Below are 19,140 nucleotides of genomic sequence, written 5' to 3' on the forward strand. Positions count from 1 at the left end.
TTGCCGTACAGCACATGGGCTTTCCTGGTTTCTGTCCTAATATGGGAGCAGTAGCTACTGAGGAGCTTTGGGGCCCCCCGGTAAGAGAGTTTTACATGGGGCCCAAAGCACTCTATTAATCTGGAGCCCCAAAACACACCTACCTACTGTGTAATGATTACCACTATTCAATGCACATATACAGGTGTTCATCATTATTATTATGTATTTATATAGCGCCAATATGTTACACAGCGCTGTACAGAGAATATAGTCTTGTCAGTAACTGTCCCTCAGAGGAGCTCACAATCTAATCCCTATCATAGTCCTATGTCTGTATCGTGTAGTGTATTTATTATAGTCTAGGGCTATTTTAGAGGGAAGCCAATTAACGTATCTGTATGTTTTTGGGATGTGGGAGGCAACCGGAGTGCCTTGGGGAAACCCACACAGACACAGGGAAAACATACAAACTCCTTGTAGATGTTATCTTGGCTGGGATTCTAACCGGGGACCCAGTGCTGCAAGGCAAGAGCGGTAACCACTACGCCACCAGCATAGCACCAATGAAAAGCTAACAAGATGGATGAAGAAGGCCCCTTAATGGCCCGTCGAGGAACAGTCACAACCTCTGTATCCCCTGTTGCTACGCGCCACTGTATGGATGATGTAAGATGGGGACAAGCACACAGAAGCCATAGTTTCCCTTAATGTATTTCTCTAAGGCAAAATAACCACATTCTGATCTGCAGGTTCCCTCCAAGAGTAGAATAAAGCTTTACTTTTCCTTAAAGGACAACTGAAGCGAGAGGGGTATGGAGGGAGACTGGCATATTTATTTCCTTTTAAAGGGGCACTATGGCGAAAAATTGTAAAATTTAAGATGTGCAAACAAGACAAATAAGTACGTTTTTTCCAGAGTAAAATGAGCCATAAATTATTTTTTTTCCTATGTTGCTGTCACTTACAGAAGGTAGTAGAAATCTGACAGAAGCGACAGGTTTTGGACTAGTCCATCTCTTCATAGGGGATTCTCAGCAAGGCTTTTATTCTTTATAAAGATATTCCCTAAAAAGGATTTAAAAAATGATGCTGGTCAGCTTCCCTGCTCGCTACACAGTTTTTTGGCAGTTGGACAGAGCAACTGCCATTGACTAATTGCTTTTGAAAATCCCTCATGAAGAGATGGACTAGTCCAAAACCTGTCACTTCTGTCCAATTTCTACTACCTACTGTAAGTGACAGCAACCTAGGAGAAAAGTAATTTATGGCTCATTTTACTCTGGAAATTGTACTTATTTACTCTGGAATTGTACTTATTTGTAAAGGTTTGCACAAATTTTACAATTTTCGCCGTAGTGCCCCTTTAATGAATTTCTCAGGTAAAATAATCACATTCTGATCTGCAGGTTGCCTCCAAGAGTAGAAAAAAAGCTTCACTTTTCCTTAAAGGACAACTGAAGCGAGAGAGGTATGGAGGGAGGCTGCCATATTTATTTCCTTTTAAGCAATACCAGTTGCCTAGTTGTCCTGCTGATCCTCTGCCTCTAGTAGTTTTAGCCATAGCCCCTGAACAAGCATGCAGCAGATCAAGTGTTTCTGACATTGTCAGATTTGACATGATTAGCTGCATGCTTGTTTCTGGTGTGTGGCTCAGACACTACTGCAGCCAAACAGTCCAGCAGGACTGCCAGGCAACTGGTATTGTTTAACAGGAAATAAACATGGCAGCCTCCACACCCCTCTCACTACAGTTGTCCCTTAAAGGGGAACTGAAGAGAGAGGTATATGGAGGCTGTCATGTTTATTTCCTTTTAATCAATACCAGTTGCCTGGCAGCCCCGCTGGTCTATTTCTCTGCAGTAGTATCTGATTAAAACCAGAAACAAGCATGCAGCTAGTCTTGTCAGATCAGACTTATAAGTCTGAACCACTGAAACACCTGATCTGCTGCATGCTTGTTCAGGGGCTATGGCTAATAGTATTAGAGGCAGAGGATCAGCAGAGCTGCCAGGCAACTGGTATTGTCTAAAAGAAAATAAACATGACAGCCTCCATATACCTCTCTCTTCAGTTCCCCTTTAAAGAACAATTGAAGTGAGAGTGATATGGAAGCTGCCATATGCGTTTCCTTTTAAGCAATACCAGTTGCCTGGCTGTCCTGCTGATCCTCTGCCTCTAATACTTTTAGCCACAGACCAGGCCTGGGCAAACTTTACGTGGCTGGGGCCACATTCCTAACGTGCCTAGCATCCTCCTCTCTTTCCCCCTCCCTGCAGAGTCGTGAGCGGGTAATTAGCAGGGGTTAACTCGCTTACATAGCGCTTCCTGTGACACATCTCTATAGTAACTGGCCGTCATGTGACATGCCAGCAGACCCCACTCTGGATGACAGCAAGTAATACGCCGGCGTGTCATGTGACAGCCAGTTACTATGGAGAGGAGATGCAGGAAGCCCTATGTAGGCGAGTTAACTCCCGCTAATCGCCCGCGACTCTTCAGCTATGGAGGGGAAAAAAAGGAATCTGGCTGCCTAGTGGCGGGCCGGATGTACAGCACGCGGGCTGGATTCGGCCTGCATGCTGTAGTTTGCCCAGCACTGCCACAGACCCAGAACAAGCCTGCAGATCAGATGTTTGACTGAAGTTTGCATGCATTTGCCTCATGCTTGTTTCAGGTGTGTGTTTCAGACACTACTGATACATGAAAAATCAGCAGGGCTGCAAGGCAACTTGTATTGTTTAAACAACTCCTATGAACAGTAACAACGGTTTTCATTATTTCCACCAAAGGCAAACAAATCACCTATAAAAAAAAAAAAAAAAAAAAAAAAAAAAAAAAATTCTGAAAGAACCACCAAAGCATCTGAAGAAACAATGAATGGTCTTGGACAGCCTGCACGTCTATAATAGCCAAGGACTCATGCTGGGAACGAGTTTTTTGCGAAAGAATCGTTCCGATTCATGCCTTCGAAATTATGTTGGGTCCGATTCTCCGCTCGATTGTTTTCCGCTCAATTTCTCATACAAGTGAATGGAAAAAAACGAGCAGAAGATAAGAGAATCGATTGCACGGAGAATCGACCGCAAAAAACGTATTGTGTGTTCCCAGCATCACATTCTATTGCCTCTAGCCCTGAGACAAGTTATCAGACCGTTCCTCTCGCCCCAAGGCAAGAGGCAAGTTATCAGACTGTTCCTCTAGCTCTGAGGCAAGTTATCAGACCGTTCCTCTACCCTGAGGCAAGTTATCAGACCGTTCCTCTACCCCGAGGCAAGTTATCAGACCGTTCCTCTACCCTGAAGCAAGTTATCAGACCGTTCCTCTACCCCGAGGCAAGTTATCAGACCGTTCCTCTACCCTGAGGCAAGTTATCAGACCGTTCCTCTAGCTCTGATGCAAGTTATTAGACTGTTCCTCCAGCCCTGATGCAAGCCATCAGACCGTTCCTTTAGCTCTGAGGCAAGTTATCAGACCGTTCCTCCAGCCCTGAGGCAAGTTATCAGACTGTTCCTCCAGCCCTGAGGCAAGTTATCAGACTGTTCCTCTAGCCCTGAGGCAAGCTATCAGACCGTTCCTCCAGCCCTAAAGGCAAGTTATCAGACTGTTCCTCCAGCCCCGAGGCAAGCTATCAGACTGTTCCTCTAGCCCTGAGGCAAGCTATCAGACTGTTCCTCTAGCTCTGATGCAAGTTATCAGACTGTTCCTCTAGCCCTGATGCAAGCTATCAGACTGTTCCTCCAGCCCTGATGCAAGCTATCAGACTGTTCCTCCAGCCCTGATGCAAGTTATCAGACCGTTCCTCTCGCCCCGAGGCAAGCTATCAGACTGTTCCTCTAGCCCTGAGGCAAGCTATCAGACTGTTCCTCTAGCCCTGAGGCAAGCTATCAGACTGTTCCTCTAGCCCTGATGCAAGCTATCAGACTGTTCCTCTAGCCCCGAGGCAAGCTATCAGACTGTTCCTCTAGCCCTGAGGCAAGCTATCAGACTGTTCCTCTTGCCCCGAGGCAAGCTATCAGACTGTTCCTCCAGCCCTGATGCAAGTTATCAGACCGTTCCTCTCGCCCCGAGGCAAGCTATCAGACTGTTCCTCTAGCCCTGATGCAAGCTATCAGACTGTTCCTCTAGCTCTGATGCAAGCTATAAGACTGTTCCTCTAGCCCCGAGGCAAGCTATCAGACTGTTCCTCTAGCCCCGAGGCAAGCTATCAGACTGTTCCTCCAGCCCCGATGCAAGCTATCAGACTGTTCCTCTAGCCCTGAGGCAAGCTATCAGACTGTTCCTCTAGCCCTGAGGCAAGCTATCAGACTGTTCCTCTAGCCCTGAGGCAAGCTATCAGACTGTTCCTCTAGCCCTGAGGCAAGCTATCAGACTGTTCCTCTAGCCCTGAGGCAAGCTATCAGACTGTTCCTCTAGCCCTGAGGCAAGCTATCAGACTGTTCCTCTAGCCCTGAGGCAAGCTATCAGACTGTTCCTCTAGCCCCGAGGCACGTTATCAGACTGTTCCTCTAGCTCTGATGCAAGACTGTTCCTCTAGCTCTGATGCAAGCCATCAGACTGTTCCTCTAGCCCTGAGGCAAGTTATCAGACCGTTCCTCCAGCCCTAAAGGCAAGTTATCAGACTGTTCCTCTAGCCCTGAGGCAAGTTATTAGACTGTTCTAAGCAACATGGACCACCTGAAGCTAATCTTTGAAAGGTCCAGATAAATGAGTCTCAGGGGTCAACTATAAAAGGAAACCAGACTGTCCCACACAGACATGAGACATTCGACAACTCTGCGTTATTTGGTCACCTCGCCCTTGTTGACAAGGAACAACCTGTAAACATCGCACTGTTAATCTATCCATCATCCTTCTAGATTCATCTTATCCATTCACAGCAGCTCATCACCACAGAAATACACCACTTTATACTCCATTTTCCCTCCTCAAGCTGTACTTACTGAAAGTCTTGCAGATGTCAGAGACGGCTTTGAAGACCCTGTCGGAGAAATTCACTTTGACTTTGACGTATTTCATATTGGGCAGCTGTAGGCGCAGAAGTTTGTGCTGAGGTGTGAACTGCAGTTTGGCGTCGGCCTGGATGCCGTACTTGTCTAAGGTCCAGTGTGTCTTTAGAAGCCACGTTTTCTTCTTCTCCCACCACAGAGCGTGGTCTGACCAGTCCTTCTTCACATCTGCAAGGCATGAAAAGAGCTGATTAGCTTTCACCTTTAGGGCCCCATTCACACTATTAATCGCAAAACTGTAGCACTAAGCGATACCCTTTTGTGCGGGTGATTCTACCGAGATTAGCCCGGTAAAATCACTGCTCACCTATCCACAATTCAGAGCGATCGCTTTATAAGCACTGTACCGCGATTGCTCCAGAATTGCGGCAAAATGCTGAATGTAACACGTTTTGCAACCGGCGCTAATCGCAAAATCAGCACAATAGCACCAGTCCGGAAAAAACAGCAAGTACGATAGGGGAGGGGACCCTCAGTGTTCCTGGAGAGCGAAGGAAGGAGGAGCTAATAACTGTAGATAGGGTAATGATTTTTGCCAAAATACCTTGAAAGTAAGATGAATCTCAAAACTACAGTACACTACTTCTCTAAAAAACAAAAAAAAAAAAAAACAACAACCAAAAAATATATGTCAGCGCTGCGTAATATGCTGGCGCTTTATAAATACAGTAAATAATAATATGTAAGCATGGTAAAAAAAACAAACACTGTATGAAACAGTAAGACTGGTCTAATGTTCTCTAAAATCATTAAGTTTCTGAAGCATTGCCAGTCCCAGGACAAAATGGTCAGATTGTCTTGTAATTATTACTGAGCCAATAAAAAAAGTGAAAAGGTCTCCACCCCCCCCCCCCCCCCTCCCAAAAAAAATACACACAACTTATGACACCTCAACACAATCTGATTATTTGGTATAGCAACAGCAATCTTATCCATTAGCTTCTAGTTTTGTTTTTGCTGACAGGCCTGGCCACTCGTATTTTTCTTTGTGTTTCCGTCCGCAATAGCGTTCTGCGCAGGACGCTATTGAGGACAGAAACATGAAAGATACTCGTGGCCAGGCCTGCGCAGGCGCAGAAAGGCCGCCGACTCCCTGTCAGTGAAAACGAAACTAGCTGGCGGCGGGGGACCGGAGTGATGGCACGGGACAGCTGCAGGGGGCTGATAGAAGCCCCAGGTGAGTAAAACAGATTTTTTTATTCCTGGCTTAAGTGTCCCTTTAAGTGAAAGGTTTGAGTATTAACCCTTTCAGTTACTTGAAAACCAGTCATATGTTCTTAGCTATTAGTTGAACACCGTGTTTGATGAATTTTTCAAATTTACATTCACGTGACATTTTGTGCCATCGCATTCCCTATTCTAGGAATAAGTACATTAGCGCAGGCCGGCGTGAAAGTTCAGCTGCGAGACTTGTTCAGCCATTAGCCGGTAATGTATACACTGAGTGCAGGACGCATCTGTCACCGCTATAGTTGGCCGGATTCTATTCTGGTCACAGATTCACCCATTTGCAGGGCTCCTCCCGAGACCAAAGACTCCACAGACATCACCGTGCCAAGCCGGCGCACATTAATTCCATTCACTATGCCGACGTCCCAGCATGCATCTCAATCAGGCCGCGTAACGAGATATGGCGCTGACCCAATCGCGGGAATCATCTGGTCTTTATGCGGACGGCGCGGGGCCAAGAAGATGCCAGTCTGAATTCATAAAACTAATCATATGAAGGTAATTCATGTCACAGCCCTCCAGTCAATAACAGTCCAAGGACGCCGCAGAACCCGGCTCAGAACGTACTGCGAGATACAGAAGCAAAAAAACGGAGTTATCGAATAAAACCGCTCAATACAAGTGCATTAAATATCTATGTCATTTCTCTTTATTCGGTATACTCAGCCACAAAACATCCATCACATCCCGTCATTGCGCATGATGTCACATTACGTGACTTTCATCTTGAGTACAAAAGATATGCTAGATAATAAAATAAAAATCCCCGACACAATCCAGGTCTCTGGAGGTTTTTGTTTTTCTCTTATAACAGATTTTGAATTACTGCTAAAAAAACAAGATTGCTTTTTAAAAGGAATCGGCCGCGGAAAAAAAAATAAAAAATAAAAAAGTTCCACTTACGTGGGGCTTCCTCCAGCCCGGGGCAGCAGTCTTGTGCCCCCGCCGCAGTTCCGGTGGCTCCCGGTCCTCCTCGCCGGCGGAGCCGACCTCGCCAGCTCGGGTTCCGGGTCGGCCTCTTCTGCGCTCCACGCCGCGGGTCACGTGGTCCTGCCGACATCATCTGGACGCTACTGCGCAGGCCCAGTAGCTCTGCACCTGCGCAGTAGTGTCCCGCTGACATCGGCCGGACCACGTGACCCCCCCGGAGCTGCGGCGGGGGCACAGGGCGGCTGCCCCGGGCTGGAGGAAGTCCCAGGTAAGTGGAACTTTTTTTATTGTACCGCGGATCATTCCTTTAAGGGTAGGAACACACTAGGCAGAAACGCTAGCGTTGCGGAAAACGCACATAACGTAAGTCAATGGGCCACACAAAAAAAAAACAAAAAAAAAAACGCACGTTTGTGTTCTGCAATGTGCGTTTTTAAAACCGCTGGTTTTGCTGTATATTTTTCTAAAACGTATCTAAAAACACACACATAAGTCAATGGTGACACAGAGTTAATGCGTTTTTGTGCCTTAAAAAAAAAAAAAATTAAATAAAAAAAAACAACAACAAACAACAAGTTTAATGATGCATTTCCGCTTCCAGTTGACTTCCGCATACGTGATTTATATATGCAAACCGCAAACGCATTAAAACGCACGCAAAATGCATGTGCGGAACAAAAACTCAAGACGCAAGCGCACTGAAATGCACACAAAGCGCACTGAAAACGCATACCGTAACCGCATATGCAGCAAAACGCTACCTTTCCCGCACTGCCTAGTTTGTTCCAAGCCTCGAGCACTATGCATTATGGGAATAATACTGGTAAAAAAATAAATAAATAAAAATCGAAAATTAGAATATCATGAAAAAGTCTATTTCAGTATTTCAACTTAAAGGGATACTGTAGGGGGGTCGGGGGGAAATGAGCTGAACTTACCCGGGGCTTCTAATGGTCCCCCGCAGACATCCTGTGCCCACGCAGCCACTCACCGATGCTCTGGCCCCGCCTCCGGTTCACTTCTGGAATTTCTGACTTTAAAGTCTGAAAACCACTGCGCCTGCATTGCCGTGTCCTCGCTTCCCCTGATGTCATTAAGAGAGCACAGCGCAGGCCCAGTATGGTCTGTGCCTGAGCAGTACACTCCTGGTGACATCAGCGGGAGCGAGGACACGGCAACGCAGGCGCAGTGGTTTTCTGACTTTAAAGTCTGTAATTCCAGAAGTGAACCGGAGGTGGGGCAGGAGCATCAGTGAGCGGCTGCGCGGGCACAGGATGTCTGCGGGGGACCATTAGAAGCCCCGGGTAAGTTCAGCTCATTTTCCCCCGACCCCCCTACAGTATCCCTTTAAAAAAGGTGATACTAATATATGAAATAGACATTACCTGGAAAGTGAGATATTTCAGGCCTTTATTTGGTATGATGTTGATGATTAGGGCTTACAGCTTATGAGAACCCCAAAATCCAAATCTCAGACTATTAGAATATTGTGAAAATGTTCCATATTCTCGGCTAAAAGTGTCAGAGTCTAATCAGCTAATTCATCCAAAACACCTCCTATTTCATATATTAAGTGACTCTGCATCTATCAATTTGTCGGCCGTTCGAACGTCAGATTGGATAATTATCGAATCGGATGAAAAATCGTTGACGCAGAGTGCATACCCAATCAAGGATTTCAGGCCCAGCATGTTGATCAGACATGCTGCAAGATGTCGGCCGTTGTGATAGAGTCTGTGGCAGTAATGGCGAGCACTATCGGAACAAACGTGATGAAACCCCCGGCGCTGTCCCCCCCCAATGTCAAATGTGAACGCTTACGATTTCAGTCTTTAGCAGCAATATCTTCTTTAAAACTTCATTCAAGGTATATAAAACACCATTCCTATATACACAGAATTTGTTTTGCACCTGTGCAAAATATATCTCTATGTAGCACTGCAATCTCCTGCAGCACTTTACAGAGTACATAGTCATGTCACTGACTGTCCTCAGAGGAGCTCACAATCTAAGTGAAGTCACACAGGCCCATTAGAAACCGATCTCTCCGCTGTGCACAGCCACTGTCAGCAGCACAATGGCCTCATCCAGTGTAGGAGGTTTAAAAGCACACCAAAATATCCCATCATGCCTTAAAGGGACTCCGAGCAGTGCAGAAACTATGGAAAGATGCATCTCATTTTAAAGCGCTCTTTCTCCTCTTTCCATTGATATATAAATCACCGCCCTACGCCTTTTAGTTTTCGCTATTTTCGCGATTGAAATTGCCGCGGCCACGATTTCAATCGCGAAAATAAAGAAAACTAAAAGGCGTAGAGCGACGATTAAGGTGTCGCCAGAAAGAGGAGAAAGAGAGCTTTAAAATGATATCCATCAAGCCATAGTTATATTGTATTACACAGGACGACACTTTCTCCAGTGTCAGCAGCTCAATTCAGCAGAAAAAGTCGGCCTGTGTAATACAATGTAACTATGGAAAGATGGATATCATTTTAAAGCTCTCTTTCTCCTCTTTCTGGCGACACCTAAATCGTTGCCTTACGCCTTTTAGTTTTCTTTATTTTCGCGATTGAAATCGTGGCCGCGGCAATTTCAATCGCAAAAATAGCGAAAACTAAAAGGCGTAGGGCGGTGATTTATATATCATTGGAAAGAAGAGAAAGAGAGCTTTAAAATGATATGCATCTTTCCATAGTTTCTGCACTGCTCGGAGTCCCTTTAAGTGTTTTTCCATACCTGCCGTGGTCAAAAAGCGCATCATTTCTTTTTGAGCACATTTCAGACATCTCCATAAAACCGCTTAAAAGTACACTTATGTAACGGACTTAATGAAATACTGAATCACGGTTTAGAAATATTGATTTTCCGTTGCGCAAGAGAGACATCTGGTGAAGTGAGGCCTTACCTCATGTCTGAGGCCTCCTCTGGCTCCCAAAAATCCACACAGGAGGAGAGAGAGACTGGCTCAGAGATGCAGGTCCAGAATGTAGCCTCATAATGTCACTTCTAGACACAGCTCTTCATAATCTCCTGCTTATGTGATGGATCTCACATCCAAAGAGGAAAACCGACTACTTCAAATGGACCCCGTTTTAGGGTTTTAACCACTTAAGTACCAGCGGTCTCTGCCCCTTAAAGAGAACCAGAGAAAGCTCCCACATGTATTTTACCATATATATATCAATGGGAACATGACAGTAAACACCTAATCTGCTCTTTGCTTCATTTTTCACTGCTCCGTCTTCTTGTTATCAGCTCTGATAAAATCTCTGACTGAGCACTCAGTCTAGCTTTGCTCAGGAATCATTATAGCTGAGTCTGTCTTCTCTGATGCCTTTTCAAGCCCAAGCCCGCCCCCTTCTGGCTTTGCTTTCCTGCTATGAGGATACATAGCAGGAAAGCAGAGCCACAAGGTGCAGGCTTGGGCTTAAAAGGCATCACAGAAGACTGACTCAGCTATAATCATTAGGGGGCAAAGCTAGACTGAATGCTCAGAGATTTTATCAGAGCTGATAACAAGAAGACTGAGCAGCGAAAAATTAAACAGAGCAGAGTAAGGCCCGGTTCACATTAGCGTTTTTTTCCAAAACGAAACCGGAACGTATACTGTACAAACAGAACATATGTGAAAGGATCCAATGTTAACCTATGGATCCATTCACATGCGTCCGTTGGTACGGATATGTTCCTAAAAATTGCTGCAGGCCCTAATTTTCTGGACCGTTCTGCCCAGTGGAACGGATCCGGATAAAAATGCACTAGCATTGGGGCAATGGAAAACGGAACGTTTCTTCACACGAGTGAAGAAATGGACAGTTTAACGGGGGATGGGGGCACAGGCCGACGCAAATCTAGCGATGGGAGGGTGAGGGGAGGGTGCAGCAGCCGGGCGGGTGAGGGAGGGTGAGGTGAGGGTGCATCAGCCGGGCAGGGTTTATACATACCTAATCTTCCGTAGCAGCCGGCGGTAGAGGCTTCCGTCGTCTTCTGCGTCATGTGACTAGTCACATGACGCGCTGTGTAGTCACAGCAGAAGAGGAAGCCTCTACCGCCAGCTGCTACAGAAGATTAGGTATGTATTTGCTGAGTGAAAACGGATCCGATCAATCATTGATCAGATCAGTTTTCACTATGTGAACCGGGCCACGGACTGAGTCATCCGGATCTGGTGAAGCGGAGACCGAATCCGCTCACCGGATCCTTTTGGTTCAGAACGCAGATGTGAACCGGGCCTAAGTGTTTACGGTCATGTTCCCATTGATATATATGGTAAAATACATGCGGGTGCTTCATCTCTGGTTCGAGACGGCTGGTACAAGAAATGTACCGAATACTGAAGCCGACGAATACTGATGAATCGCCGCACATACGCACTGCAATTGCCATCCACACCGTACGTCGGGAACCTGGGCCACCCACTCTGCTGTCTCTATGACAGCAGAGTTCCTGTGAGCCGGTCAGGAGCTGCTTTCATTGGCTCCTGACCCTGCCTATCAATGTAAGCCTCCCCGATTTTCGTAGGGCCCTTAATTCTTGCACTGGGTCCCTTTTTGAAATATTAGACATTGGTGCAGAACATCACTGCGCAGGGGATAAATTCACCACTATTATTAGGATTAAAAAAAAACACCTTTATTTCTACATACAGCTGTGACCGCAGGAGACGGGGGGTTAACTTACCCATAAGTCCGTGGGATCCTATGCGTTTCATTTCCGTGGAATGCATCCATCACATGTGACGTGAGAAGCGTTCCATGTCACTAGCACACTTCCTCCAAGGAGTACCGGTAAGTGCGGTAGTGACGTTGAACACTTCACACACGTCACGTATGACGCGAGTGAAACGCATAGGATCCCTGTGACCCGAATAGCCCCACTGCAGTCCATCATGAATGCGGCAGCCAGAATTATCCACTCCTCCCATCGCTCCACCACGGCAGATCCCCTCCTTGAATCCCTCCACTGGCTTCCTATCCAGTCCAGAATCAGATTCAAGATACTGTGTCTGACCTACAAATCTGTCCACAAAACCGGTCCAACCTACATTTCCGATCTTACTCAGAGGTACACACCTAGCTGCTCACTCCGCTCTTCCAATGAACTTTGCCTAACCGCCCCCCGCATCACCCAGTCCCATGCACGCCTCCAGGACTTCTCAAGAGCTGCTCCAACACTATGGAACTCCCTACCTCCACCCATTAGGGCTGCCACCCTCCTTCAACATCTTCAAGAAAGCCCTCAAAACTCACCGTTTCACTCTGGCCTACTACCCCTCACAAGTGCTCTAAATCCACAGCTGAACTCTGGTCCCCTACCTCACGTGTCCCTACCTCTCCCTCTAGATTGTAAGCCTTCAGGGAGGGTCCTCCTCCTTTTGTGTCCTACCTGATCATGCACCTCCATTACTGTGAACCCATGCTATGCATCTGAGTGAACCTAACTTGCCTAATCTCCATGCTCCCCTCCAGTGACTGACTAAGCATTACCTTGTACTCATACTGTGCTGTGTGATCTCCATGTTCCATCCAGTGACTAAGCATTACCTTGTACTCATACTGTGCTGTGTGATCTGGTTTTCTTGTACTCCTGTATTGTCATATTGCTGAATGTCACCCCTAAATATTGTCTGTAACCTAAACTAATGTCCAGCGCTGCGCAATATGTTGGCGCTTTATAAATACAATAAATAAATAAATCCCACAGACTTATGGGTAAGTTAACCCCCTGTCTCACAGCTGTATAATTACCATTTCAAATCCACTAGGGTGCAAGAGGCCTAACGCTGAGCTGCAAGAGTGGATGAATGACAACTGGTTGAAATTGATTGCGCAAAAAAGTGGGATCAGCGCATCACCAGGCCGCCTCTGAATGGCCTCTGCTCAGAGATGCGCTGAGCCCCCCCAGAAACTACAAACGCACCTTGAACCCAAACAGAGGCTCTGCATATACACCAAAGGCAAAAAACTGTTAAGTGGGAGCAGCTGACCAGAAATAAATTAAAACATAGCATAGTTTTTAAGTAGCGCTGTTCATTTCTTTGCTATGTTTTAATTTATTTCTGGTCAGCTGCTCCCACTTAACAGTTTTTTGCCTTTGGTGTATATGCAGAGCCTCTGTTTGGGTTCAAGGTGCGCTGATCCCACTTTTTTGCGCAATTTTCAATTTTACTTGGTAGCGCGCCCAGGCTATGCATATGCATAGGTAGGATTTAGTTAGTGTTAGGTCCCCTCCCATGGAGGAAAGGCTTCGACAGTGGGAGGGACAAGTACTTAACAAGTTGCATGCAAGCTGTTATAGGAAACTAACATCCTCCAGTAGTAGACAGGTCATGTGTATGCTCAGTGTGTATTTTATCCCATAAGTGGGGCTTGCACTCTTGCAGGTAAGCACTCATCTGTTTTTAAGTAGCGCTGTTCATTTCTTTGCTAGGTTGAAATTGATTGTTGACAAAACTGAGGTCCTTCTTGTCCAAGGCCAGCGCTTGGCATCAAAATAGCTCTATTCTAAATAAACTCCAATCAGTATAGGGAATTCAGACATAAATAGCTCCGACCTTGTGCGCAGCCTTGGTGTGCTAATCGATGGGGAATGGAGCTTCAGAAACCAAATCTCGGCTGTAGTCAGATATTTCTACTTTCATCTGAGGAACATTGCAAAAACAAACATCTGATTCCCCCAGAAGATCTACCAACCCTAGTCCATGCCTTCATCACATCACGGCTGGACTACTGCAATGCCCTCCCAAAGACCTGCACAGCCGCCAACTAGTACAGAGTGCTGCTGCCAGATTGCCAACAAACCGCTCGTCTCGATATTGCTGCCTGTTACCACCACACATCCAATTGACCACAACGGCCCAACATCTTGCAGCATGTCAGATCGACATGGCCGGTCTGAAATTGGTTGCATTATCAATCGAGCTTGCACTTGGCGGCGGCAATTTTCATCGGATTCGATAACAGTTATCAAATTGGATGGTCGATTGGCTGCCAAATCAACAGATGTATGGGTTCCTTTATGCTGGGTACACACGTTGCGATTTCCCGCTCACAATGTGTGTTCGATCGGGGATTCGATAGATACAGCCGTTGAGTCTGCATGTTAAGTATGCGAAACCCGATCGAACTTGTCAGAAATAATCGATCCCGCGGATCGAGTTGGAAAAAATCGCCACGTGTGTACCCAGCATAATACATAGCTTTGCTAACTCATGTCAAGAGTGAGTCTAATAAAAAAGGACCACTTTAGACTTAAGGGGCCCATACACTTAACGATTTTCCCGCCGATATACAGCAGATGCGATCACTGTGATCGAATCTGCTGTGAACTCGTTTTGCAAACGCTGAGAGAACGATTGATTTCCATCTGAGATCGATCGTTCCCGTCGATCCGTCCGTGTGGAAGATTTTGCTCGATCGCCGGCGGGTCGGGTTTGTGTTGATAGCGGCGTTCGAATGTCCGACGCTAGTGGCAATACATTACAAGTTCCGCCGGCGCGTGTCCCCGCTCTCTCCGCTGTCCTTTCTCCGCGCTGGGCTCCGACTGGCTTCACTTACTTCCTGTCCTAACAGAAAGTTTAAACAGTAGAGCGCCCTCTACTGTTTAAACTTCCCCTGGCAGGAAGTAAAGTGAAGCTGTAGCCCTGGAGCCCAGAGCGGAGAAGAGACAGCGGAGACCGGGGGACTCGTGCCGGCCGGATCATGTAATGCATGCGGGGGGGGGGGGGGGGCAGCGGCAGCTTCACAGATTGTGATCGGTTTCATGCTGAAATCGATTCACAATCTCATACCCCCCAACCGTCCCGTTTTCGTCGGGATTCTCACGATTTGGGGGGGCCCTCCCGCTATCCCGGGCCCCCCCTCTTGAATCCCGACAGCTGGGCAGAAATAGAGGAGGAAAAAATGATCGAGGCTCCAGCCGCGGTAATGAGGGATGCGGGAGCCGGCTTCACTACTTCCTCTCTCCCTCCCTCTCTCTGAACGCCCCCCTGATGGGTCTGTGTCCCCCCCTTGTTAGCAGAGTGAGCGCAGCGGAGCAGCCAGCCGAGTCCTCTTACCGCAGATCCACTCGTACTGTCTAGCATTGGACCTCCATGTGCTTCCTGTTTACTATGATGTCACAGGAAGCAGATGGAAGTCCTATACCAGTACGAGTGGATCAGAGGTAAGAGGACTCGACTGGCCGCTCCGCTGCGCTCACTCTGCCTACAGGGAGGGAGGAGGGGGGACACAGACATACATCAGGGGGGCATTCAGAGAGGGAGGGAGGAAGTAATAAAGCCGGGCTCCCGCATCCCTCTTCACCGCGGCTGGAGCCTCGATCATTTTTTTCCTCCTCCAGGCAATCCTCCCCCACCTAAAAGTGGCACCCTCCTCCCCACCCACAGGCATTCTCGCCCCCCCCCTCCACTGACAACCCTCCTCCCCACTAGCACCCTCCTCCCCACCAAGAGTGTACCCTGCCCATGGCCCTAGGTACTGTACCCCAGGCACCCTGCCCCTGGCCCCTGCACCCTAAAATGTTATTATGAAGGAAAATAAACCAGGATAGAAAGGACCAGTGTGGTTTGAATTATAAAACAACATATTTTCTTATGAAATTTTTATGGTATGCGTGACTGGAGGCGTGGCGGGGGTGTGGCCAGGGGTGTGGCAGGGGCATGGCTTAAGTGTCCCGTTTTCTCATCTCAAAAAGTTGGGAGGTATGCAATCTGTTTGCAGTAAAAGTAGCCATATGATCCCTCTCTGATCAGATTCGATTAGAGAGGGATCGATCGGTTGGTCGATCTGATGGCAAATCGACCAGTGTATGGCCACCTTAACAGAAAATTGTATGGTGTGTACCTAGCGTTATAGAATAACTTTCCTACACATTGCTGGTGATGAGCGATGACAGGTATACCCTCCTGCTTTGGAGCAGGCAAATGCTGAACCTATCTGCTTTTATGGAGCTGCAGTCAGGGAAAGTGCTGAGCTGGCTTCTGATATCTCCACCATCTCCAGCCCAGCTACAAATCTCTGAACAAAGAGGGTATTGATCTGCTGTCCTCCACTTGACAGCTGATAGCTGGAGGTCTGGCAATCAGGACTCTTCAGAGGGGGAGGTCTTCACAAATAAACAGAAGAGATAACAGTAACAGGCACTCATCAACTGCAGGGAAGAAAGTGACTCCACAAATCAGATAACCTCAGATAACTAGAGATGTCCTTAAAATGAAAAACCAAACCAAATACTTATGCTAGGTACACACAATTTTCTGACAATTTTACCTGCCACATCGATCATCTCCAACAGGTCTGATCTTATTTCCGATTGATTTTCCGACCAATTTTCCATTCACTTCTATGGAAAATTAGTCGGAAATAAAATCGAACAGGTTGGAAATAGATCTGGCAGGTAAATAAATCTGCCAAGAAAATTGTATCATGTGTACCTAGCATTAAAGCGGATCCGAGACGAAAAACTATAACAAGTTACTTGTCTATATATCTCATCTAAAGTTTAGATACTTTACACAGCAAATCTACCTGCAAACAGCTTCAACAGTATATGATTATTTATTCCTGTGATACAATGACAGCAGCCATGTTTTGATTGTCACATTACACACAGGCAAGCTGATAGCATCTCCAGCCCTCAGCCTGTGACAAATTCACTCCCCTCTCCTCCCTCTGCCTCTGAAATCTCTGGCTAGTAACCTCCTCCGCCTCCTGCCCAGACTGAGCTCCCATCAGCCCTTGCTACAGTGCCAAGGCACCCCGTAAAAGCTGTGGGCGAGGATTGTTTAGTTTATAGGGAATTAGAGTATTAAAACAAAAAAAAAAAGTATTTGGCTTGAGGAATGCCCTATAAAGTATATGAAAGGAACACAATTATACAAGAAGTAAAAGTTTATAACGGATTAACTTTAAAGTGGACCTGAACTTGCACAAGACAGAAGGAAAAACAGAGAAATACACCCTGTATGTGTTTAGAGAGTTTAGCCTGTCGAATTCCCCCTCTTCTGTGACTAAGAGCTGGTTCACACTTGGCGATCAACAAAGCGCTGTGAAAGTGCCGCTGATCAAAGCGCTGCTACTAATTTGATCAATCGCAAACGTGCCGGCATGCAGCGTCTTTGGGGCAATTGCGCTGCGATTTTCATTCTATGGATGGGAATCACAAGTGCAACTCACGCTGAAATCGCAAGACTTGGCCGCCGAATTGCGATCGCGGCCCCGAACGCCGGGAAGAGACGACCAAGTGCCCAATGTGAGCCCGCCCTAATCACTACTTTGTCACCTGCCACAGAGAAGCTCATTTGAATGCACAGGATGTTAACAGTATGTCTGCTTCCATGAAAGCAGGAAGAAGATACACTGCAGATTTACATCAGCTGTAACAAAAATATTTCAAAAGGTTATTATGCTGCAGCTTATCTTTTAGAGCAGAGGAAGTTCTGAGTTCAGATCCGCTTTAACGATTCAATTCCCTTAAGGTTCGACCAAACGTTTGGAAACAATCGTTGGGGCTCACCAACACAGGGGACAATGATAAGCAACGCAATCAGATAGAACGATCGTTTGTCATTGATTGGACCCAATAACAGCACCCTCTACAGTCGATCATTCGGGCGATTGTACCATTAATGGGCCACTTTACATTTTACACATTGGATGAAAACTTCAGAAAGGAATGAGAATTTCATCCAGGCATTTGAGCTGACCTGGAACCCTGGAACATGCATTAGCGGATTGGGATGATGACAATGATGCGTGAACGGTATGGAAAAAGCTGGGGGACTTGGCAGTGTGGAGGAGATCTGGGGCCCTTCAGGAAGAATACGCCGGCCTATCCACTGACAAGGCCCCTCGTAGGATTACTTGGCAAAGCGCACTGCCCGGCCTCATAAAAGTCAGCCCGTTTCCAGCTGCAGAAATTCTTCCCGGCGTTCCAGAGATAATATAACATGCAAGTTTTATCACATCCAACAAATAAATGCTCTTCATCCACAATATGAGAATCTGCATCCGCTGCCTGCCAAATACCGAGGCGGGAGCTCATAGCTGAACGCCGGTACTCACTCACTTCCTGATATGGCAAAGAGAGGCTCCCTACACATCCAAACCGCTTAGGAAAAGGGAGCGATTACTCATTATGTATTTATGAAGCACTGGCATCTTCTGCAGCACTTTACAGAGTACATAGTCATGTCACTGATTGTCCTCAGAGGAGCTCACAAACTAATCCTACCATAGCCATAGTCTAATGTCCTGCCATATTATTGTTATGTATATATAGCACTGACATCTTCTGCAGCACTTTACAGCAGGGCTGTGGAGTCGGTGCAAAAATCACCTGACTCCAACTCAGACTGCTCAGTTTTTGAAACCTTTCGACTCAAACTCTGACTCCACGACTCCGACTCCTTAGTCTAATACTTACTAGAACTAAGGATTTGGTACAAAAAAAAAAAAAAAAAAAAAAAATCATCCGACTCAGACTCCTCAGTTTATGAAACCGACTCCAACTGCAGTTACCCAAAATTGCTCAGACTCTGAAGCCCTACTTTACAGAGTACATAGTCATGTCACCGACTGTCCTCAGAGGAGCTCACAGTCTAATCCTACCATAGTCTAATGTCCTACCGTATCATTACAGGTAGTCCCCGGTTAACGAACGAGATAGGGACTGTAGGTTCGTTCTTAACCTGAATCTGTTCTTAAGTCTGAACACTGTGCTATCTCTGCCCCCTGTGCCTCCAGTGTCCCACTCTGTGTCACCTCTGCCCTCTGTACCTGCTTATACAAGCTTAAAAGCCATTTTTTCTTGTAGTTTTTGAGAATCGATTTAAAAAAAAAAAAAATCAAAGTCCAATTTGAAAAACATTTTTTTGACTTGTTCCCACGGAAACACAGAATCCATGCCGCTCATATTGGCGGGTGGTTCGTAAGTCGGGGACTACCTGTATTGCATGTTTTGAGAGGTGGGAGGAGACTTTAGCACTTGGAAA

General features: G+C 46.5%; 1 protein-coding gene across 4 annotated transcripts in view; it reads right to left on the minus strand.

The window, feature by feature from the left end:
- FERMT2 (FERM domain containing kindlin 2) overlaps positions 1 to 19,140 on the minus strand; it is a 168,126-nt gene that overhangs the window by 107,644 nt on the left and 41,342 nt on the right. For all 4 annotated transcript variants that reach the window (XM_068254663.1, XM_068254662.1, XM_068254661.1 and 1 more), the window contains exon 3: positions 4,923 to 5,156. In XM_068254663.1, the coding sequence (XP_068110764.1) occupies positions 4,923 to 5,156 (234 nt within the window). The remainder of the gene's footprint in view (positions 1 to 4,922; positions 5,157 to 19,140) is intronic.

Source organism: Hyperolius riggenbachi, chromosome 9 (assembly GCF_040937935.1).
Source record: "Hyperolius riggenbachi isolate aHypRig1 chromosome 9, aHypRig1.pri, whole genome shotgun sequence".
NCBI classification, from domain to species: domain Eukaryota; kingdom Metazoa; phylum Chordata; class Amphibia; order Anura; family Hyperoliidae; genus Hyperolius; species Hyperolius riggenbachi.